The following is a 26,050-nucleotide window of genomic DNA, read 5'->3' as shown; positions in this document are numbered from 1 at the left end:
AGCTATTGTCTGACTGATTGTCTGTAGTCATATGTAGAGAAACAATCCAGTCGTAGACGGCGTCTGTCAACTCTAACTCCATTCACAAATTGCTAAGCAGACTGTTAACAATGACGGGCCCATGGAAGAGGAAGCCTTGGCCTGCATATCCATTATCCACATATCCGCTGGCTACGCAGCAAAGCCAGAAATATTGGCCGTTGCCCCCCGAGGCTGAATCGTCATCAGAACAATAGCTGATGGGTTCTGAGATATTTATATATTCACATTTGAGGGAAGATTCACCAAACATTGCATGCCACCACTCAGCTCTGTCTGGTCACTTGTTCTACATGCTAGTTAATCAGTGGTGACACTTGCGTGTAAGATCTCAGTCATCTCAAAATGCATTGAAATTGTAGCACTGGAAACCATCCTCCTCCTGCATAAACTCTTTAAATCATTTGGAAATGAGAAACAGTTCAACGAGTGCTTCAGGGTGAATTATAGATTAATTTTGTTCTTGTCACACAGAGATTGGAACTCCTCTCCAAAATATTGACTGCATGTTGCCATGTTTTTAGACAAAGTCTGAGGCAGAACACGACAGGAACAGATGCCAAAATTGGAGAGTTTTTGGGATCACCAACAATGTTGAGGGACTCAATGTATGACTTCTTGCTCGTTAAAAGCTTCCTGTTGTTTGACCTAGCACCCTGTTCTAGCAGTCACAAGCTGAGAGGGGGCCTTTCTCTACAGCAGTAAACTATGATTTTAGAAGTCCATCCACAGAGATGGATGCTCTTATGGTTCAAGAGTTGATCGGCAGTTTGGCATTATGGCATTTTCTAATATCCTCGTTCCTCAGACATCAGCTGTTTCTAATAATATGCTAGGGCCAGGTTTTGTAAATTGGTTTGCTGCTAATTTTTGTGTCTTTTATGTTAATTTTTCTGCATGACAATGATTGATGATTAAGTTTTGTCAAACTGAAGAAAATGGGTTTTGTTTTAAAAAGGAAACTATCCAGATAGATTATATTCAAGAGCACCCCCTGAGTGATATTTTTCAAAATCAAAAGAAACAGGATTGGTCAGGAATTTTATTAATCTTTACATTCAGGAGTACATGGGCTGCTTCCTTTATACTGAAGGCCTTGACTTTAATTATATGGAGGTCAGGACTGACAAAGTGGTAAGATCAAGGGGCCACTCTATGGTGCCACACTTGTATTTAAATATTTAAGTATTATTTAAATATTTTTAAATATTTAGTTTGGGCATATCAGAAAAAGGAACACAGCGATGCAGGCCTTTACTAGGCTGTTCACTTTGGGGCACTACTTTAATGTGCATGACATAAAATATACATATTATCCTATATTCTACATATAAGCCTTGATCATTAATGTCTGACCGTTCTTTTGTCCTGTTGTTAACATCCATATATCAGACATTTACCGACTGTGACTAGATGATACAACCAGTATAATGGGAAATAGGCTTTGGGAAGGTTCTTACTTCTGATGGGTTAAGAGTTTTTAAATGCAGGTGAGCTTTATCACTGTACCACTGTTGTGATGCTGAGCATCCAACTTTTGTTTCCAGCAGACATGTAACAAAGCTTAGCTTTAAAATTTGTCTGAGGGCTGCTGGATCTCGCAGATTTTCATTTGCTGATTTAAAGTTTCCAGACGATTGCTTATAATTTAGGCTATTTAAAATAATTTTGATTTGACCGTTGCCGATGAACAGAGCAGCACACCGTTTTAGCCGGTTAATCGCTTGCCCTGTGTTGACCCCCTCAATATTACTTTTCATGCTTAAAATGATTTGCCTATGGGCTTAGTAGAATTCTAAATACTGCTTTAAGGTAGATATTTTTGCCTGAGGTTCTGTGTGAATGGTACATTTATAAAGATCTTTTGAACATGCTGCAATTTTAATCAATTTTCTACAAAAAGCAATCCAACTAACAGCCCAGTTCTGAAAAGTCCTGCCATATTTGACAGGGCGCCTTCAACCTTTAGAGTGCTCTTTGGGTTTCTAACAAAAGTAAGAAAGTTTGACCTATCCCCTCTTCTTTAATTACAGTAATTGCAGTCTGCCTTCTGAGAGGTTAAAGGGCCGTTACAATCAGCGGCGTCCTAATCACAAAGTCATTTCACATGCTAATGTTTGATTAAATGGAAAGAAAAACACGTCAAAAAAGGATGCGTCAGGGTGCATCAGTTTCACCCTAATGCACTTGTGTTTATGAATCTTTAATGAATCGATCTAAGCCCTTTAATATTGGGTATTTGCCGTACAGACAGTGGCTGCAGAGAGCACTTAAACCTGACAGCAGACAAGTTTACTTTTGGCCTGTTTTCAAGTTACTCACAGAGGACATTAATTAATGAAAGCTGATATGATCTGCTGCCAGCAACTTTCGCCATTTTTACCAGTAAAAAAAAGCTTTTTCTTTTTTTTTACAAACTTTTTGTACATTTGCTATCTGTATCATGTATTTTGCCAACTTAAGTGTGGAAATTTGAAGACACTCAATGGTGCACCTTCATATTTTTTTTATTTTCACACATTTTTACTCGAAAAGTCTCACACTAGAGAAGGCTGAGGTGGATAAAACACAATAGACTGCAGTTAGGAAAGGATCTGATTCTGGTCAGGTTGGCCCCAATACAGATCTTTAAAAAAAACCTCAGATATTATGATATGCTTGCTAAGCCTAGATCCGTATCTTCTGCTTTATTATGTATCATTATCTGGGGATTTTTAGCTAATAGAAAGAAAAACCTGTCCTGAACATGTTTATTTTATGTAGTTCTTTCCTAATAGTTGATAGTATTTTGCTTGTGTTATAAAAAATGAAAAACTTCAGACTACACAAATCATGTTTTATTTAAAATCCAATTACAGAGTTTTCAAATTTCAAATTTAATTAAAAAGCGGTAAATAAATATAACTGATAAAAATCTAATTTAAATATACAATTCTGAAATCAAACAAGCTTCAAAGGATCAGAGAATCCTAAAGTAAGTATTGGTGACACCCCTCTGATTCACTCAGAGACCCCATCTTCCCAGGTCAATCTCAGGGCCTGTGATTAGATCAACAGACATTAATCTTCCCAACTTTAGCTCAGCGTCAGCATCTTATGGCTGGCAATTTAAGAGCAAGAGAAAGGGAGTTCCACAGGAGACAGAGCCATGAGAGTCATAAGTCAATATGCTAGCCTAGCTTTTAAATGAAGTCAAAGGACTTCACATGATGCATGAGCTTCGAGATCTGCCTGATCGCTCTCATGTCATCACTGCTGGGTACAATCAAACAGAGTGGGAGATAATATAGAAGGAATATGCATGTGCAAACATTCCAGGTAATGAGAAAGAAATTATAGATTTGCATTATTGAATAAAACCCTCAGCATTAAAAAGTGCTTGAGATAAAAGTGACGACGGCTTTCATCTTCAATCCAATGCAAAGCTACAGTACATAACTGTTTGAAATTACCTCACTGATTTTTCTTAAATGTGTACTTTACACAAAAGGGTAGCTCAAACCAACTGACATTAAAGACGCAGGATTAGGACCTGCAATATCCACCAAAATAACGATAAGTTCTGTAATACATGTAATAATATGTAGTACACCTGAAACATTTTACTGATAAATGCAGAGTAAAAGCCCAATGTTCAATCATTATTATATGATATATTCACATAATTAAATATGTCTTTGTACCTCAATTTCACTTTCATTCCATATTTATTTCCTAGTTAACCGTGCAGAGATGAAAATACAGAAATCAAATAGTTGACATTAGAGTAATGATGATTCCTCCCACAGTATGTTATTAATATACACTGAAACAATTAAATGTATGCGAACTTAAATAACATAAGGCTGAGCTTCTTTTTTTTGTTGACATTTTTTGTAGTTAAAGAATTGTCACTAAAACACCTTCAGCACAGCCCTAAATGGGGTGTAAACTACCGGGTGGGCAGGAGAAGCTTGGCTCCACTTAATAAGACATAAGCTTCCCTGAAGACATGACTTGTGATCATCACATGATCGGTACCTTTAAGTGTTGTTTATGAGGACTCGATCCCTTGTGGGCGGCCTGCCGTGCTCTGTTTTTTTATTAAATTAAATGCACATACATTTGTGTGTTTTTAGGCTTTCTGACATATCCTTGTCTTATTTACACTAAACTCTTGAATATAAATGGCATAGGTCTGCTGTGTGTGTCGTATTGTGTCATACTGTGATGTTTGTGCAGGTTTCATGTGGTCATTAACTGATTAAATATATCGGCTGTGCTGACGTAAAGCAAGTAGGCATGTTTCTCTGCAACAACAATCACTCAAAAAAGAAGTGAAAGTCATGCTATACAGTAGTTCCCACACTGGTCTAAATATATCATTAGTAGTGAATGTCCTGTCAAACCACAAGACAATATTTGCTTATACAGGATGTTCTGTTGAATATAAATGTGTGTGCACACGGGAAAGTGTCATAAAAAGGCCCCCCAAAAAAAGCAGTAAAAGCTATGACTTGCTTCACTTTGTATTAATTTTAAGTGCACCCGGCTGCAGTGTTATATACTGTTTACATCACAGAGTTGTTTGCATTAAGGGTAGATGGCTAGTTCTGCACAAAGAGTAGTGATAAATTAGCAGAGGAGTCATGGACAACATTTCCGCTGCTTATGGAACCTGTCACTTAGATTCCATTAAGTTAATCAGGCTTAACAGTAACACATGGTAAAGAATGATAAATCACACAGCTCTTTGCAAATATGGGTAGGTTGCCACCCAGAAGAGTTTTTTGCCATGTGAAGATAGAGAAGAGAGGAAATGAAGTAGATGAAAGGATGAGAATGAAAACAGCTTCTGCGTTTGTGTCTGTGAGAATAAAAGAGGGAGGGGCAGATGCTGCTGTCGCCCAAAGGCCTGATTTCTTTGATTGACTTCATCAAAACAAGAGACATCAAAAACAAGGACGCACAGGGAGTTCTGATTTCCACAGGGCATTCACAGAGCCAATATCAACATGGGGTCAGTGCAAATCTGAGCACACTTACATCCTCAAAATGCACTAGGTAATTATCCACTCTTTAGAGAACTGTGAGAAGCAAAGTGAGAAAACAGTGGATACAATCCCAGCTGAGATGGATTATATGTCCTAAAGCGAGATTGCTTCTACAACTTACTTGACTAGGTTGTGCATTATTCATTAAGAGTTCCACATTCAATTGTTGTGTGATTTGTCAAATAGGACTCTTTGAGCTCAACAGAAACTGGATAGATTGGGGTTGGCTGTCACTTTTACTCTCCCTCCCTGGGTTGATACCCGAGTAGTTTTTTTTTTTTTTTGTATTTCTCCCCAGTAGGCACTATTCTGTTATTATTGTGTTTCTCCCACCCTCACACCAGTGCCACCACCTCCAGGGAATATTCACAGTCTAGTTACCAAGATAACGGCTATGAAAAATGGACAGCATTAGCAAGTGTTACAGCACAGTCAATTTTTCTGATCTTGGAGAAAAAAAAGAAAAACTGCAGAATGCTGAGGGAATCAAAATATAGGCATATATTAATGGACACTGAGGTATATCTATATCTATATATAAATAGACAGCTGATAAGTGTTTGATAAGCCTGTGAAGGGTGCACATACATCATGCAAAAGTCTTGGGTGCTCAGCTGAAAGACAGCGGTCTGAGTAATTTGAGCAATTGAATGCCAGAGCTCTAAAATCACAAGGCATTACTAATCCTGAAAGGCCACTCCATCACCAGGTACATCTCAACCAAGAAGATGGGAAATCATTTGTTAAAGACAAAACTTTAAGAAACTGCACTGCCAATCAAATTATATTTTACAAAAACATGCAGCCATGAGACATCCAGTGAAAAATCTGATAAAGACAAGGTTCTATTTCGTCTTTCTTCATACTTCAAAACATTTTATTTGTCAGATGTCTCAATATGATTAAGATTACGATTCCCTTATTAGTCCCACAATGGGGAAATTCAACCTCTGCATTTAACCCATCCCTTTACACACCAGTGAACACAGACCATGCTAGGAGCAGTGGGCAGCACATTACTGCACCCGGGAAGCAGTGGTGCGACCCTCCGGTTACAAGCCAGATTCTCTAACCTCTTGGCCACGGACTGTCCCGAACCCCGAGCACAGGGCCTATTAAGCTGCAGGGCTGGTAGGATTTGGAAATTATCCCATTTGATGATTTGCCTTAATTACTGTGCAGAAATAGCTCCACTGACACATGAAACAACATCAAGCACTTGTCTCAGGTCCCAACTCACCGTGTAAGTGATCACTGCCAACATGCCAATCAAGGTCAAGGAGCTGATGGAGAAAGACAGAGCAGGTAGACCATCTGCAGGAGAGAAATGAGGAAAGCCATTAGAGATTTGAACTCGTAAGAAATATCAGTGGACTCTTTGCTACATGTGCAAACTACCAACAGCTGACTTTCACACTTTCATACTTTTACTATAGTCTTTGTTGTTGTTTGTCATAAGCTTTCAATTCAACACCCTAAATAGTGAAAAGAAATTGTGGATGTGCTTGAAGGAGACACTCAAAGGTCGGTTCTCTCTTCATGTGAAGGACTACCCAGCTTATGAAAACAGTTGTACGTCTTCTGTGGCCCTTGAGAAGCTTTGTCGGGTCCAAAGAGATTACTTTCATGATGCTATTGTGATGTTATAAGGGCTACAACAGAATACACATTTTTGAGAGCCTACATCACAAAATGGTAGATTTTTTTTTTTTTTTAAGTGGGGATTCCACAGGTAAAAACGGTCATTTTGTGCATTAAAAGGAGCTTGAACCAGACTTGAGACACAAACTCAGGTACTATCTTATACAGCCAGGGTCTGGAATCAGTATAATTTCACTGACTGCCTACTTCTTTGTCTGCCACTAAGAAATGTTTTTTAAGTGAAATTACCCTCTCAATGTCTTGAGTGTCATTATGAAGCCCTGGGAATCATTGCAGTATAACAAGAAAATCCAAATGTAATAGTCTTGCATCTGAACCGACCACACACCTGACGCCAACAATGCAGCCCATCTGGAACTGCAAGGATGCATCTCTCTGCTCATGTTCTGAAGGGGAAAATGTCAAGGAACTAATTTCCTTGATGGCAATTGGGATGAATGTTATTCACAAGGACAGAGCACAAAACGTCATGCTGGTTTTCCGGTAGTCTTGATTTTAATATCTGCCCCTTAATGAATGCAAAGTCTTCCTCTGGCGACACATCTGGTCACCTGTTTTTGTCATCGTCATCATGTCGCACATTGATCATGATCGGTTTTTAAAACCAGCTGGGTGTTTCAATGTATGTAGGTTGAGTTGACGCGTGTCACCTTTGATTGAGGCAGAAAGGGGACCACCCATCAGGCAAGGGCAACAGTAGGTGTCACACCAGCTGTCAAAGCTGGAGTTAGAAGACAGGGATTGATGGAGAGACTGATTGCCTCTATTCCCTGTCAAGATCCCACCTGTTCTAGGGTTCCAGGTAAAAAGCGACACAGTTGTCCCTTTATAGATATCCCGCATCCTCTCAGCAGCACCTTCATAGTGCCCAGCCCACCTGTCAGCATGGGCATAGGTGGCTCCCTGCTTGCCATTCTCCTTGACAGTGGCATTTGATTGAGAATATTAAGTCAGTATTCAGGGCATGTATAATTTGTGTTGTTTATAACATTTATCACTTTCTTTTAGAGGCATTTCACAAGCAGCAGGACAAAGAGGTGGAAAACGGAGATAAATTATATGCCTGCTCCCTATTGTATTGTATGCAAAAAGGAAAACTTTGAAGTCTGACAGCTGGGCTGAACATTAACATTTGAATACATGTTTCCTATTCCCGAGTGTTTCATTGCGATTTTGCAGCCATTGTTTAGTGGTGAGCTTGGTAAAATAGACAATGGCTCCATGTTCTGCATGGAGAACACTCTGTTCATGAACTCCAGACAAAGCAAAGGGATAGATGTTTCCTGCCACTCTTCTTGGTTTCTTGAGCAGATTTTCCGGGGATTAAACAGAGGGAATATTGTCTATTATCGTTGTTGCTTCCACATCTGTACAGCTTCGATTCCAACAGCAATGGAATGAGGTAGCTCTTATCTCACCCTGCATATAGCCCTTCAGGCTTGTGTGCATGCATGAGCCGTGTACAGAGAGATGTTTATTAAGGAGCTCCTTTAGCCCGAGCCCCCTACTTCTGTGGAATGACGGAAAAAGCGAGCAGGATGCAGCACTATGTTCAAGGTGCGGGATAGAGTACACTGTATGACTGCAATGATGACCACATAATGCCAAACAACAGCATGTAGAGGCCACCATGTTTGTTGTTTTTTCTTTATGTAGTTAAAGCAAAAAAAAAAATTCATTTGAGAAATAGGGTAAGTTTGTAGTTTGTGTTTCACAAGGTGTTTTGTACATATTGTAGCTATAATTTCACAGTTGAGGGACAACTTGAGGGACAGCAGGAAGTGTAAAAAAAATAATCAATCAAGATGAGATCAACAGCGTCTATTCAACTCCATCACCATGAATCTGTCACTTGAAGCCTTGAATGGATTGAAAAAAATAATAGCCTCCATTTTTACCAATGCTCTTTAAAAATCTGTTATCAAAACACAAATCTTTGGTTTATGTATACGATATTATATAAGAAACGTTATGGTTTGACTGAGTAAAAAACAAAAACATACAAGACTATGAATGTAGAAATTACTGCATGTGACTTAATGTTTTCTGAAGGCAGGTCAGAGAAAAGAAAGGTAACAAAAAGATGTAACATACTGAGTAAAAAGGGGCTTCCAAGACATCAAGCTTGAAAAATGTGGTACCTCATATATGACTAGAGTTACACTCAACCCTAATTCTCAGTCTGAAAGCACAACAATCTAATTTTACACATGATACTCACTAGCATGTGGAACTTTGACAAAATATCATCAGGGTTGCATTATGATTTGTATTTAATGTAGTCACATTGCCAATATATAAAATGTAAATAGAGAGAGAGGGCAAAAACATAGAGATTAATTTAATGCAATAAAATGCAGGAAGGCCAGAATGCTTCAGGCGATGATGTCCCTTAGCAGATCTAGGTGGTGCCCCTCTCCAGGATGCCACCCACAGATTCATAGAAGGTACTCTGGCACTCTGACCTGCAGATTGCTGCATGGGAACAATTAGCAGTTCAGTGAAGCTCTCGTATACATTGAGTTTCTCTGAGTTAAATGGCTGTGATGGCTGCTTCTGAGATACATAAAACATTCAGAAGCACACAGTTTGCTGTGGTAACTGGTCAGCAGCTTGGATTGGATATTTTTTTGTTTTAAGTGAGTCATTGTGTAGTTGAAGCACCAAATTATGCTAAAATAAAATCAAGGAGTATATTCAAATTCAAGCATGTTCCTAACCTTGAAAAGATAATGGCTAAAATTAAGCATTTTCCAAACTTTTTATCAACCCTGTTAGAGCTTGGTTCTTTTAGAGAGCGAAAAAGACTGTATGAAAATGGTATTGGCACATACTCAAGGTTGCAGTATCAGTATCAGACATGACTAGGTGGTCACGAGCCATCCCTACTCACCATTAATGTAAGTTATACTGTATGCGATTTGTTTTACTGTATATGCACTACAGCAAGTAAAAACACTTGCTTGATCTTCCAACATGTATTGATTTTTTCATATTTCTTTCTTCAAATTTCATATTTCTTAATTATTTGTATATTCACTATTATGAATGTTCATATGTCCAACAAAAGACCTGTCTTAACACTTTCAGAAACACAAACCGACTCCAGGCTAAGATTGACTTATAGTCTTTTTCTACACTGATCTAAGAGGGTTGAAGAGAGTGAAACACATGGTAGAATTATTCAGGTTTGCTCAAATACATTGAATATAGATGTCTGTACGTGTCTGTCTGGGTCAGTTTGAATCTTTCTTACCCAAGTACTCTTCCTAGTTAAAGCTGGAATCCCACCTACACTTCACCTTGAGGCACGGCAAAAAACACAAGACTGTACTGTGGTATTGAATTCTCACATAAATAGCTACTGATCTGGAGTACATTTGGGCATCATTGTAACATATGTAATGTTGGAGCTGTTAAAAATGTACATGGCTTTCATGAGTCGTTGCAAAGCAGTCAGCAGGGTTATGTGGCAAAAGTGCCTTTCCTTTACTCAATTAACCTCCCATCTGGAGAGAGAAGAGACGAGGAATTAGAAAAGGGATGATCCTCGCATTTCCTCCTCAGCAGCCGAGCAATTTCCCCCGGTGCCAGGGGAGGAAGGTTAGGGAGAGCATGTAGGGTTCCACTATTGTGAAGAGAGGCAGATGGTTCAACTTCCTCCTTGATCCCCAGATGGCAAAAGGCCAAAGGACTGTTAGGAGTCCACATTTGGCAATGCCCTGTTCAACAAGTGAAGAAGCCCAAGGAGGCTGTCTCCACAGTGTTTGGATCAAACAGTCAAACATCATAAGTGGAATATTTATAACTGGAAAATTGAATTTCCTATTGCAGATTGATATCGAGGCTATGAAGTCACTGCTTTTCAAATATTCATATAAAAAGCTATTGAGTCATTTAGTGAGGACTGAATCAAAGAGTTAATCTACAACAAGGAGTGGTCAGTTACATTTTGGACTTTGACTATGGTGGTGAACATACATCAATAAATGAACAATGTGTCAGTTTTTTTTCTATTATCTTACATGCATAGAAGATTGAGTATGTGATCTGAATATGTGTAAAATCAACACTGTATCTGAGCAACTGTGCTAAATTAACCTTGTACATTATTTTACAAAGTTATTTGGTTTATTAAAATCACAACACAATCAAAATATGCATCTGCCAATTACTGTAAACAACTGTGATGCATTCCAATTTGTTCCTGTATGCCTTTAATAGAAGAATTGTCTCTACTTATCATTCAGCACATACATTTCATTGCTCAGGGACATGAGTAATTTATGTCCACCGTAAAATAGTTTGAATATATTACATAGAATGTCACACAAATAAATGAAAAGGAGCAATGTATGTATCTTGAAGGGACAAATATGGCTAATGAAGGGGTAGAGTGGAATATATTAAGTAGTCTGAAGTACCAAGAAATAACGGAAATACAAATCTGATATCCATGGCTACAACAATAATAAAAGGAAGACGATGGTATTTGCAAAAAAAAAAAAAAAAGGAAAAAAAAGGCTGTACTTACGACCACTCCCAAGCTCTTCAAAAAGGTATTGCACTTTCACCCATTGGGTGGAATTCTGATCAGGTGGGGGCTGAAGTGGAACGAAGGCTCTGAAAGCAATGAAACAATAAATTAGAAGTGAGGTGAAATGCTTTAGGTTATATCCAAGTTTAGTCATTGTACTGCCAGTGATTGTTTTAGAAATTGGTGTGTTTTCTCTATTAGCCACACATGGATTTCTAACATAAAGGAAAATAAAGAAATAAAAATCCGTCCATGTTTAATCATAACACAAATTATAAACATATACCACTGTAACCGCTGTTACTGAGAGAATAAAGCAAGATAAATACAGTCAGAAAGATATACTACAGCTTTTCCTATTGGAATAAGTGACAATAAAGCTTTTTCCCCCTGTATGGTGTTAAAAACCTGCTGGGCAGCACATAGAAATGTACCTCTAGTCTAACATCTATGTCCCACTACAGCGACCCTTTTATGTCCCATAAAGCATAATGCTCGGACAGAAATGGGCAAAGAAGCTTTCACAGTATCTTCTCCACTCCAGCAAGGACACCTCTAAGCTCCATGGTAAATGTCTTTTTTCATACTTATCTGCATGCTGTAAAAATGGACCTGTGCCTCTCTACCTCTATAGACTGTTTCTTTTCTCATTTTGTCTTGTTACATAAAAGGAATCATACAAATGGGACTTTGTAAAAAAAAAAAATATCAAAGAAATAAATCCAATCTCTCTCTCTTTCATAAATATAAATAAAAAAAATATCCACCTGTGTTGAATGAGATGATAAGGTGTTTACAGCAAACGAGGGACTTACATATTTTATAAAAAGGATCTTGCAAACCCTTATATTGACCTTTTTCTTATCCACCTTGATCCTACTGCATTCTTGCACACTGGTTTAATTGCTATTCTTGACATAAAAGACTTCTGTAATCCTCCTATAATTTTCGCTTTATTTGGCAAAGGACCAAACAAAAAACACATATGCTGCATAAGATATATAAGCCTAAGCTGCATAAGCCTTCTATGCTTAGGACCATGGCTCTTATGACCTTCCGAGTAACATCAGCACTTAAAGTTATACAAAAATCTTCCTATATCACCATGTATTAGCCTTTATTTCTGTGTTTCTTTGAAGAGATGACCTAGTGTTTTGTTCCTAGCTTCCATTAATTTACAATATACAATCACATTTGGCCATCACTCACATAGACAGGCCAACATCATTTTCATGGTTTATTTCTAATCTAAAGTTCTATTTATACAGAGAGAGATATAAATTGTATCCAAACAGCTCCGCAGTGTTGTGGGGCAAATATTTTAAAACATAATTTGTCAACAATTCTTCATACAAGCTACAGTGAGGAAAAGATAATAAGTATTGATGCTCAATTTCAGTGCAGACTTTGATTCTATTACTTTTGGAATAGTTATCATGAATCCTTTTTGACAGACAGCAGAAATGACCGTGCTCTATGAATTTAAAATTAGTATTTTCAGAAGTTCAAAAACAGTAAAAGTTAAATAAATAAATAAAACCTTCACCAGGGGAGGTGAAAGACATTAGCTCAGCATCTTAAATACTTTTCTTTGGCTCATATGCAAAAAAAAGAGATGAAATTTCAGGTCTCAGTAGGCCACATCTGCCCCAGCATCATGTGGCTACCCTCAGGGCTTCACACTTGCACTTAATCTTTTTCATGTGAATGTGTTTCCTGTCGGTCATGTTGTGTGTCATTTTTCAATTTCGGAAAAGAACGCCTCATGAAAGTAACCTTAACCTTAACTGAACTCCTCACAACTATGTCTGCAGCGAGGATGTAACTTTCTCAAACTCTAAACTGTATTTTAAAAATGAGAAAGAAAACATTAAGAGTTATTCATGTTTTTGCCTATTCATCTTGAATAATGTTAAAGAAATGCCGGTAGTCATTTTCAAGCAGATTTAAAATGAGATGCAGATTTATCTGACGGAGCTCGACTTCTGTTGCCAAGTTAAAGTTACAGTTAATGGTGTGATATTTTCTTTGAAAGCACTACGACGATGGGGCTGCCACCGACATCTTTTAAAAGCATAAAATAATCTTCTGTTGATGAACAGAAAAAATGAGTGTTAAAAGCTGGATATAGTTACGATGGAGTTCGAAAGAAATAAAATAGTTTCTACAGGAAGCTGCTCACAACAAGGTCTGTGGATTATTATTTTTGGCACTTTGAGCACCACAAGCCAAGTTTCCTTTACTTCTGTTATATTTGAGAAAAGGGCAGACCTCTCTAGGACAGGTGTCTTCAACAGTTGGCTACTCACACCAGAGCAATCTAGATTGATTAGTAGCACTACAGGAAAGAGGAAAAGTATGTATTTTTGGTTTGTTATCAGCAGTGGCAAATAGTAATAATGATAATAATGATAATAACAATAAAAACTGTAGCAGTGCAAGATCAGGGGTCATTTAAGGAGTTTAACACCTTGCAAGATATAAAGACAACAAACAAAAAGCCATCAAACAGACCTCTTGGGTGAACAGTCACCAAACACAGCCTTTATGTTCTCAGTATCACAAAAGCAGAGCAGGATAAAAGCCATCATGTTGTTGAAAATCAAAGGACAAAAGCAACAATTGCCAGAACAAAGCGGCAATAGTTCCACTTCATGAGGTAAAAGAGGTGCTAAATTGCTTCTGTCTATAAAAAAGCCCTTACTTCTAAACTTTAAGCTGTAAGAAAGTATAGTCATGTGTCCTTTACTTTCCTAAACCAGGTAAGCCTTCCTCTAATACACCATTTAATGGTTGAGAAAGCACATTGCACCCATCGTAGGAGTTGAACTCCAGGCATGTTGCTGTCACGGCTGCAAAGAAATCTATTATTTAGTACAGGTGCTGCTGAACACAAACAATGTAAAAAAAAAAAAAAAGCAGGGACGTGGCTGAGAATGTGCATCAATATAGATTCGTAGATACAACATACAATGTCACCAAAAATACTCAATATTCCCTCCACATGCGCTTTTTAGACGGAGAAAAAGCAAGGAATCTAGTTCAGAATCAGATAGACAAGAATGCAGCCTATATTTAGACAGAGGTCTATAGTTCTTTCTCTTGAATGGCTTATCATGGCCAGACAAATGATACTGTAGCTGTTTGAAGGGGTCCTCCTCTCATTAACTCAACACAATGACATATCCACACCCACTTCCACCTATCGTGTCGTGATGCAGGAGAAGCCATCCATGTCTCCAACTTACCCAATTAAAAGGAGCACCACGCAGACAATGACGAATCCAATTGTGTACTTCAGAGCGTTTTTCACTTGCTGCGATGAAAGAAAAAAAATTTAACTGGTCAATCTGGGCCATGAAGTGAAATATTATTATTCATTGTGAGTGAGGGGAAGGGGGTCGTACTCCATTTAGCTAAGGACTATAGTGAGTGAGAGCTATACAGAGTCAGTGTAGATCCAGTTTGACCTGGCAGAGATAACATGTCACTCCCAGTGCTATTCAAGGTGCTTTTAAAGTAACAATACAAAAGACCTCCCTGTCTCTGAGAGAAAGTGCCTCTGTCAGCTCAAAACTGACACACGGAAAGGAGAAAAGGCACTGTGCGATAGCTGGTGTTTGGTACATCACTCACTAAAAAGACGTTTAAAGATAGGGATTTAAAATGTTTCAGGTGACAATACAGTATGCTGCCTATAATTTACAGTATTAATTCAGTGGTGGAAAGGTTTGACAACTCAACTCTTTTTACTGCCACAAAAATCATTTAAACATTACTCCACATAGCATTACTAACATTTATGAAACTAATGTGACCAATTTAGGTTTTTTAAAACACATGATAAATGTGATATGTGCGTCTGCATGCCCTTAAAAGGAACTGTCCACACCCCAAACCGGACACCAAATACTGACAAAACATCAGACAAATCATTAAAGCAAAAGTATTGAAGAAACATATAATCTGTCATGCACTTTGCTGATAAAAACCTGCTTTGGCATGGCTGTATTGTGAAGGTAAATGCAGTACCAGATTTGGACAAATAAAAATGGAAGGAAGGACATTTTTTGTTTCACTGTTTTCATGTAGAATGTTTAAATGAGTGCAAACAAATGGGTTGCCATAAGCTGGCTGGAGAGTTAAAATGAAATTACCTGAAGACATTTTGCATTAACATATTGGCCGGCTGCACCTCAATCATTTGAATGAAATTTGAATTCCTCAGAACTGAATCTAAGCAGTCTACAGTGCTGTGTGAAAAAGAAGAAGAAGAAGAAGAAAGGGGGAATTCTTACCGAGCATTTGTTCACGTTGTCGTCATCCCTTTCCTCATAGTAGAAATAAACAAATGGGATCCACAGGAAGACACAGAAGAGTATGATGGAGTAAAGTGCTGCATGGACACATAGAAGAATTTAAATTAGTTAAAGCTTTCTTTTTGTGCACACTAAATATCAATATCAACAACATATTATTTTTATTCAGATTCTCAATTTAAGTTTTTAATAGTGTGGGATGTGCCCTGTTCAGCCACTTGAAACGATGATGAATTTCCCATGACAGGATAAAGGCAAGGTACAGATCAAAACAGATTTCTGCTTTAACGCTTTAATTCCCCTCATCGGGTTACATGTCATACACAGTCATCAATTATATAACTCCCCCTCTCAGCCACACCCTCTATTTAATTTATGAATGACAATGGCAGTTGTGAAATCGGAAACATGTCATTCAGCAGTGTCAGAGACTGTAAAGGAATTTTTGGAGACATCATTACACGATTTCTTAAAATCTGAGTTTCTAATTACAAATCAAGAGTAGAGATTGCTAATTAATTAATGGAGACCCACTGATACCACAGTGAAACATTAAATTACACTCAGTCATCCACTAATACATTTTCATAATGATGCAGCTCACATTTGTACTCTTCCACAAAGCCAATTTGTCAATTTCACTTTTTCATTTTTGTACTGTCATACACAAAAAAGCACTTTTAGGCAGCCATATCCTGCTACTTTGTAGGAAAAACAGAACATATGGGGATTATGTGACCTAAACTTGTAAATAAAATACCGGCTGTTGTTGAAATTCTCCTACGCTAAATAAATGGACACTTACAGTATAGTGATTAAAGAAAAAAGGCATTGACGAAACACAACAACCACTGATGTTAAAAAACAAACTGTTAAGCATCTATAAGGTCCTATGACATGGCAAAATGACAGCAGATGACTTCCATCAAAGCCTTTTCGAAAATGGTTATTTTTTGATGCTCTAATATGATACAAGAAACAAAAGCTCCTTATTTCATTGAGGTGGTAATACTTAAGATGTTCACATCTAGCCAAAAATACAACACATGATACTTAGCCTTTCCTTCTGCTATTTGTGTTATTTTAGATAGCTCACTAATCGTTAAGTTCTTCTTTTGCCCTTGTTTGCATACAATATTTTTCTGTTAAATTTGGCGATCAATGTTATCAACTAAAATGCTATACATCAATTTTTTTGTAACAAGTACAATCTTCACCATCTCCCACCCCTTAGTAGATGAATGGGGTTATAAAGCAAGTGTGTATGGTTGACAAACCCTTTTTGGTTGAATAATTCAGTTAACTTAACTTCATCTTGTGATAATAAGTAGACCAAAACCACACTCCAACAACCGTTAACATTTACAAGCCACATCATTAATAGCAGTCTTTATACACATGAGTGCTGTCTGTAAAAGCCGATTAATAATACCACTGGGTACGTTTGGGGTAAACCAAACCACATGCCGCTGTTTCTGTTCTGATTGTGATCCAGAGCACTTAACAATTGATTCAATTACAGAGGTGTTTGTATTTGAACACATAATCCTTCTGTCATTGCTGTATTTAATAATGCTTTGGGCAAAACTCACAAAGCAGGTAATCATCAGTCCCATTTCAGTGTTTACCACTGCAATAGGAAAAATCCATCTGCATCGGAAAATTATTTCATTCACTCGAGCCGGTGACTTTCTGTGTAAATGGACACAGTGGATGCATTACACCTGTCCTTGGTTGAGGAAGTCGCTTCTCTCTGATCCAAGCCTTTCTTGTTTGTTTGGTTCTGCCAGTACAAGACGCTTTTTTAGAGAAAAAGACCAACATTCAAATGCATTAGGAATTCATAGAGCGGAGGTGAGGCAAAAACACTTAAATAGAGAGACGCTATTTCAAGCTGGGGGCTTCTCTTTCTGCAGCAAATGGATGTCGGTGAAGACAGCTCAGACATCCCCAAAATAACTCAAAGAAAAGCATGTCGCGAAGATGTGCTAAGCAACATGGTTGGCATAGCTCAATGCCTGCTTGAGGTGATAATGTGAAGCATTAGCACGAGTCACATTGTGATGTAAACTCAAAGAATGTGCAGGAAGACAAACAGGTGACTGCAACTGCATCAATTTCACTTTTTTTCCTAATATGGTAAATGGAAGTTTTGTCTGACAGCAGTACTGTTTAACTCATGAGAGGCTTTGATTTAAAGTCACTTCAATAAGAAAAATATAAGCCAAACATAAGCCCATATATAGTCTATTATATGGTTCCATTATAGCATGATAAACTACACATCAAATTGAAATTGAAAACATGTTCCTGATAATCCATAACACCAGTCCACCACTTCACTTTGAATGCACATGTGGACAACAACTGTTTCATATCAGTCAAGTAAAGCACGGCCTCAAGCAAGTGCAAACATGTCCCCCTGTGAAATGGACTATATTTCACAAAATGCTCTCTCTGCCGCAGACAAATGAATGTCACTGTTATAGTGGCTTGCTTTTTGCCAGCTGTGATTGTGACAGGGCATTACTTTCAATAAACACATGCTCATTGCTCCACTAAGGTATCCATTTACACTCATTTAGAGCCAGACAAACTGAGTTTAGGATGATGCCAGGAGCCAATAAATGCAAGCCATGCACAGTATGCAGCCGCTGGCATATGCTTGTGGGTTAAAGCAATGGGTAAAATTAATCATAACACCATGAATATTAACATACTGAGAGAATAGGTCATACTGCATTACCATGTATCATCCATTACTCTCTAAGCAGATCTTCTTCTGGGAAGAACGCCTGACCAGGGATAAAAGTTTAGCACATTTATCCCCGTGACAGAGAAGTGGAGGAATAAATAATTTAATGTCCTTGCTTAACCCTTTATATAGCTATTCATAAGGGAAGCAAAAAATAAACATATTTTGGAGGATTGGTGGGAGAGGTGGCTATAAAAGTCTCCATTTACCAATGGAGTGCCAACTGGGGAAACAATGTGAGGACTAAAACACAAGAAACTTATATTTTAATAATCATTTGTGGCTATTTACAACAATTACAGCTATTACAAAATATCATTCAGAGCAGCAGTAGTTTCACTCTTAATAAGAAACATTACACCCTTGTCCTCATCTTACTGTGGCTCTCCACAGGGGCATTAGCAGCTGGACTCTTGTCGCTTGCAGTCAGACAAAATGTATTACATTTTATGTGAAAATTAAATGCCAGGGGAGATTTCTCACAGCAACACTGTTTCTGACAAAGGACTCCGGAGACTGATGAAAATATCTGTCTGTGCAGACACTTGCTGAAAGGTATGACACTCGGAGCTTGCACTCTTAATTTCCAGTAAACATCAGGGGAGGCCCCATTTTTGAGGGGTGGGCAAACCTTGGGTAAAACACGAGCGAATACTAAAGTTCAACTTGACAGGTAGCATGAAGGATGCTGATATGAAGCCAATGTTGCTCTGTTTCTGCTGAATGTGTTCAAGTAAACAGATGTTTGCCAACATTCAAGACAAAAGAACTTGACAAGCTGATGGAGTATCAAGGCTCACTGCTGTGAGTTTGCTTGTTTTGGAGTCATCAAGCCACTAAATGCAGCTCAAAGATGGGAAAAAACACATTGTTTCAAATAATAATTTCTTAATGATACTATTATAAAATTGACTCCAGAATATTTTAGTTTATATATTTATGCCATGTACTTTCTATTTTTAATGTTAAACCATGAAAGAGTACGGCTGAAAAAACAATTTTACACATTCACTTTACTTGTTTCCCATCCATGTGAATGAGAAGACTGTACGATATTTATGCTGGAGTAATTTTCAGAGTTTCAATAGTGTAATATAGGAACTAGTTCATGGCACACTTAGGTTTTCAATTCGGATCTCATACTGTTTTAACGTACTAAATAGCATATTCCTATGGAATTTTGGACTCAAAGAGCAGCCCTGTATGGCAAAAAGTGTAACAGTAACAACACAAACATTCAGACACCCCAACACTATCCAAAGAAGAAGAAAGAAAGCTTGCTTTTCTTAATTAATGTATTACTAAAAAATTTGAACTCCAACATCACAGCATCGCAATACTTATAGATACTCTAAGAATAAACACAATATCATAACAAAAGGTCTGCGCAAACTCCCTTTCTTACAGTACATTAGCAGCTTATTTGCATTGACAGACATTTTTCTTAGGATATCACACTCAGCTATTTTGACTGCCACTTGCTTGGCCCACCCATCCCCTACCACTTTCCACACTGTCACACAAATTCAGATTTATTGACTCCAAACTGACAAGATGGCACTGAGCAGTAAACCCAACTCCAGACATCAAACGGACTCTCTGCAAGCCTATGTTGTGTTGCAGAAGCTGATTCTGCATGTAGATCTCTAGCATCCAACAACACGACTCTCCAGGTTGTCGCCATCTGTTTGACAATGGACTGTCACAAACTAAAACATCCTGTTGTCATATTGTATACCAGTTTGTTTCACTTCATAGCTCAATGACGTTTTTTGTTTGGCTGAATAGAAGCCACAATATCCTCAGTAGGACAAATGGACTCCACATGCCTCCTTGTCCATTGTTACAGGATGTAGAGACCATCGACCTCAACGAGTAGCCTTGAATGACATGAATAGTGAGGTGATCTAGAAGAACGCCTTTCAAGGAACAACATCTTAATGCACCGCATTAAGAATGTTTTCTGAGCCAGAAGACCAGTGTGCACTTACCATTATACCTACAGCTCCACTGAGCACAACCAGCATTTCTGCAAGAACAGTTTGCAGAATACATTTTGCTATTATTTGTTTCTCATACTGCACAATGCTATCTGACAGTAGATACATTACAACCGAAAAAAATAAATGCCTTATATTAAAGCAAAAGTGGGATTAGATGATTCAACGTGTAAGTAAAGCTTGTAAAAGACCTCTCATAGTAGAAAAATAGAAAAATACAGCTTACATCCATGCTTAAATACACTAACATGCCTCAGCCTTTTTAAAACATCATTAGCACTGTCAGGTGAGCAGAGAGGAGAATTAATCCAGCCTTTAAAACATATGACTTTTGGCATGTCTTCCAAAGAGTGCAGAGAGTGAAGCTGTGTGGATCTTTTTTAACTCTATTGTGCGGAATTTTTCAAGTAAAAAACACACATTTCTGTTACTGAGTCAACCTTGCTTTCTTATTGGAACCATGTGCAGTACTGGAAACGTTTATCATGAAGTGATGACTATTATGCATCATCTGCCACAGTCAGAAACCTTCGAATTTACTGTAACAGTGGGAGAGAGGTGTTCATTCATTCAATTCATCATAACTGACTTTCTCCTTTGGCTCCTTTTGTATAGAGTTCAGCCTTATTCAAATCATCAAGATCAATCATCATTAAAAAACTTCAGTTATGGCTTTTGTAATGGTTATTCTAAGAGTTTTATTTAAAAATGCAATAAACAAAGTTTTGTTTTAAGATGAAATATATATGTCAAATATATGTTTGAGGTAACCTAGTATGTTAAGTTTATTTTTAAACTATAAAATGTCCTGTTAAGTATAGTCTCACATAGCCAGACCTATCTCCACAGCACTGTGTCAGAGCTGGAGAATGGACTAGCTGCACCCATTATCATTGTGATAACTTAAACAATGCTCTGGCTTGATTGTTTTTTTTTTATTTAAACCAATCACAGTCTTCTTGGGTGGTGCCAAGCCCAGCATGCAGTGACGATGCTCCTGCAAAATAGATAACAGAGATAGCGGTAGGGGAGGAGAATGCTGCCTAAAATAGGCAACCAATAATAGGTTTATAACAGCTGGTGAGTCAGATTAGTTTAATTTTGTCAAAATTATTTGATAACTAGACTGAAATGATCCTCATTAAATATATTGTTATCCTTTAAACGTAACAGTCTCAGAATCAACCTTAAGATGATTTTATCATTGCGAGGTAACAGGCTTAACATTTTGTTCATGATCCAAATGTCTGAATCCCTGTTTCGAATATTTAAAATGAGACAAAGGTAAAAGCAAAAAACTATCACTTTTGGTTTTTGCACACAGTGGCAGAAAAACTGCCTTCTCTTTCTTATGCACACTGGACAATGTTCTTATCGTTGGAGGCCCCTTTGTATCACACTGAGCTGCCCTCCAAAATAAAACAGCAATTTGTCAATGTTTTCAGAATGCTCTTAAAAGGGGCACTAGTCGACCACTTTCTTCCAAAATTCCGTCAGCACATGTAGGAGGACAAGAATCACAGACAAAAAGAGAGCACTTGGAGTGTATTTACAAGAGCATTGCATCCTTTCTAACTTCTTCCCTACAAATGGCATTAAAAAAGGCAGAGAGAAAGCCAATGATTTATTTAAAGGTCCCAAGGGTATTTTGCCCTGTTGCTTAAGGGTCTTATGCACCACTGCTTTGAAGTACTGAGCAGTCCAAGGAAATGTATAAATGGACAGAGGCTGGAGATTGAAAGGATAGGCTTTCAAACTTAGGGTTCATCAAAGATCACAAAAAGCTATTTGGGCTCGAAAAGGAAGTGGGTGTTTCACTTACACACATTCATGCCCTCTGTCAAGTTGAAGGTACATTTTATCTAACATTACACCATGTAGAATTTATGACCAAATGCAGACAATAAAAAATATTTCACTTCCTGTCTTTTGTCATCACAGATATAGCCAGTATCTCTTCATCACTAGTACTCTGATTTTCTACTTCATCTCAAATAGCATCCTAATGCAAATAACTATACTCCGCTGTCAGAAATGCAAGCTTTTATCTCCCCAAGATGCAACATATCTGATATGCATTGACCTACTTATGATGTTACTGTTAACGTGTACTGTAGCCATCTACAGGCTGAGCAACTGTGAAATTTCACAAAAATTTTGACAGTGCTTTAACATAAACACACATGCACTTTAATGAACAAAAGGGTGCAAAATAACCTATAAATATCACAATGTCATCCAATCCCACTCATTGTGTAAAACTGTGGATTCTTAAAAAAAATGAACAGTTCAAAACTAACAATGGATTTGTTGGTATATTATCATTTCCCCACTATATTTCTCCAATATGACAACGCTGGGCTTGTAAAACTTACAGGGTAATTATACAGTAGAAAAGTGGATTCAAAACTGCTGTAGAAATGTTGACAGTGTCAATTATAGGTCTGATTAAACACTGAGAAAAATGTACATATTTCTGAACCAACAGCTGACAGAAATTCACCAAATGATAGCTATGTACAGCCATTAAATAATTGCAAACATCAAGTAAATCCTGCAGAGAGTTCCTTAAAAAATCACTAGAAATGCACATGCTTATTAACTGTGATCACCACTGAATGCAAGTCAATCACCTTGAGGGAAAAACATGCTTCAATTGAGGAAATAGGAGATATCTACGTCAAACCTGTAATTATTCCATTTGTGAAGAGACAAATGGACAGTGCTGTCAAATATGGCCTTAAAGAAAATTCAACTTTAAAGGTTAGATTTGTAAGGAGACGGTGCATGTAGCACACATGGAGCTAGGTCTCCACCTACTGGCAAACAAAAAAGCAATGCTCCTCAAAGAGAATAGAGGAAAGAGTATCTGCTTCCACACAAACATCAACAACAGGATAGTAAAATGGACTATGTAGCCAAAATTAGATTTATCATATTTTCATATTTAGCCTACTCCCTATGTCTTTGCTCAGTCTCAGTTCACACAAAATGTCACCTTCACAAACTTCATTGCAGCTATATATGCGCAGAAAAATGTCTTATGGATCCTATTTTACATATAATGTTAAAATATTAATTGGCTTATACTAATCACAATCAGAATCTGATTGGTAAAAATCTCACTAATATAATTCTGTAACAAATGTTTGAAAAACAACTGCAAACCTTATCATGCTAACAGTGCAAATATATGAGTAATGCCATATGTTAAATGGTGCTTCAGTAGTTGGCATATCTAATCTGGGAATGCATTTAAAATATTTAAAATGCACTACAGCTTTATTGCTCTGAGGAGCTTAGCACAATATTCATAAAAACTGCCAGAGTCTGAGACTACTGATTTTGGATTTTAGGCAGTTTTACAAATACTCAACTGCCCTTATCAACAGCCAAAGGTTACAAGACCACAACAAATTTGCAAGCAGATCATTCTGCAGCACACACTCCCAGAGCTATGATCACATGGATACATGCTCGAGGCAAGTAGCAAACTCTTTCAAGCCCCTCTGTTATCCCCCTCCTAGCTCATAGAATGCATACCCTCACTACCTCCAAGATTTTTCTAGCTGGATAAGAAAATGTAAATAAACAAAATGCGAGTTCCTTCTTTTCTGTGAATGGCTTGAACAAACTTCATTTGGAATTTAGTGCCAACTCAACACACAATATAGAATCAAAGTATTTAACAATAAACCTATCAAGGGATATGAAGTGCTGCATAATGCAAAGTAATTTTAGCTGCCACTCAAAAACAATCATAGATATTGTGACTTAAGTGTCACTCTCAAACCTTCTACTTTACTAAACTACCTCTTTCTTTGATGTGTGACATATTTCTTAAGTGTAACTGTTCAAATATAAACGTGGTTTCCAGGCAGTTTGGCCATTAAATGAATTAAATTACTGATGCGACATGGTCCTGCTTTCAAGACTAAGCCTAGATGTGTATGAAATCATACTTGTGTGTGCAGAGGACAATATGTGGGGGTTTGACTGCTGGATTCACGTATAGTGTTCATGGTCTGTGAAAGCCAATATTTCTGATGTCATTATACCAGTTGAAGTGGTTTCTTTGATTTGGGCTGTCTGGGCAAGGAGACAGCTTGTCTTCCTTGCATTTGGCATTTTTGAACAGACGGTACATAACAGTGTTGCTGACAGGCACTTTAAGCCAGCATCTGTTAGAAAACGTGTGATCTAGCGTCTTTGGCATGACTGAATTCGCTATCGTCAAAGACAACAAACTCATGTTATCCTTTAATATGACAATCATTTAGATATTTCAGTGGCACTAACAGCTTTCAGTTCAGAATTTATCATCCAAATGGCCTGGCTACTGTTCCTATGAATTGCAACCAAGCTCAAATACTGGAGTTGTGGAGTGATCTGCATGCCCTCTCTCATGGTAAAATAATCAGACAGGATAAGTCCAATATGCCTGACTGAACACTCCACAAACCTACTAATGATACAACACAGTATGCCACAAGCCAAAAAAACAAGTCGTTAGTTCCAGTTTTAATTATTATGAAGGCAAACTGAATGAGACAACCAGACAAGTGAAAAAGTGAACACACTTGTGAAAGTGCAAGATAGGATGTGGCTGCTGGCTGTTTTGTTAAGTGATACTGTAGCTACATTTCTGGAAGCGGGAAGGGGAAAAAAATCGAAAACTTGGTTTTGTTGAATTGTTTTGCAAATTCAAACAGGCAAGGAACACAAAACCTGAAATGATCATTAAGGTTGTCAACAAACTCAGTTTTTCCAAACATTTCAAGTTTGTACAGGAAAAAAAGGCACATCGAGAATAATTCATTGTTAAAATCTTAAAAACTTTCTTACTGCAACAAGCTGGATTGATAGCACATCCCATTTGAATGCTATATAATATACATTAGCAGGCGATTAAAGAGTAAATTGTTAAAAAATTCAAAATACCCAAACAGCAGCTCTAATACTTAATGCCTGTAGGTGGTGTAAATATCAAAATTAAATAAGCTATTACCTTACTTGCCTGTAGATGGCGACATTAAGAGAACTGGAGAACTTCTGGCCTGCGTACAATAAACCTTTTTCGCAGCAAACATTTTGACATCGTAAGAAAGGCACAGGTGTATTCAATAACATTAATGATTGCTGCATTCCCCTTTTTAATTGTGCATGCTGATTCGCTGGAATAGCTATATGGAACGCTTGATGTAACTGAGCCATCGTTAAGCTTATCAGTTTCACCTTTGCATTTTGTACATTGACAGTATGTTGTGCAAATGTTCCATAAACATTTTTATAAAGGCCATGCACGCTCACACAGGTGTTTTCACTTATGAATTTCTGTTCAGGGGGCTTGGAATTTTATAGCAAAAGGGAAGAGTACAATATCCAAATCGAGCAATATTTTTAATATATTTTTGTTTGGTGCATATCCTTGCAAAAAAGTCACCATTCTAACTTTTTTTTCTGTTAAACTAGGATGCAACAGTGATCCTACTGACCAATATCTTGAAGCAACCGCAATATCAGTCAAAATAATCACAATTACATACAATACACAATAAAAACATTTTACCAAATCGTTCAGTCCTACTGTTCAGATTGAAGTTAGGCTGGGATTACACGAGACCACCAAATCTCATTAACCAATACAAACATGGTGCAAAAAACGTGTGGTGCAAAGCAAAGAGGAGGACTAAACAAATGTGAAT

The 26,050-nt window shown here is 37.6% G+C and overlaps 1 protein-coding gene across 1 annotated transcript in view; it reads right to left on the bottom strand.

Annotated features, from left to right (window-relative positions):
* lmbrd1 (LMBR1 domain containing 1) overlaps positions 1–26,050 on the bottom strand; it is a 56,113-nt gene that overhangs the window by 25,106 nt on the left and 4,957 nt on the right. Inside the window, exons 4-7 of the mRNA XM_059359167.1 lie at positions 15,570–15,667; positions 14,520–14,587; positions 11,269–11,357; positions 6,313–6,386 (exon numbers count right to left, since the gene is read on the bottom strand). Of these exons, the coding sequence (XP_059215150.1) occupies positions 6,313–6,386; positions 11,269–11,357; positions 14,520–14,587; positions 15,570–15,667 (329 nt within the window). The remainder of the gene's footprint in view (positions 1–6,312; positions 6,387–11,268; positions 11,358–14,519; positions 14,588–15,569; positions 15,668–26,050) is intronic.

This window comes from Centropristis striata, chromosome 20, assembly GCF_030273125.1.
Source record: "Centropristis striata isolate RG_2023a ecotype Rhode Island chromosome 20, C.striata_1.0, whole genome shotgun sequence".
In the NCBI taxonomy this organism is placed as follows: Eukaryota; Metazoa; Chordata; class Actinopteri; order Perciformes; family Serranidae; genus Centropristis; species Centropristis striata.
The sequence above is the reverse complement of the archived record's forward strand: the minus strand, read 5'-3'. Positions and strand labels throughout refer to the sequence as shown.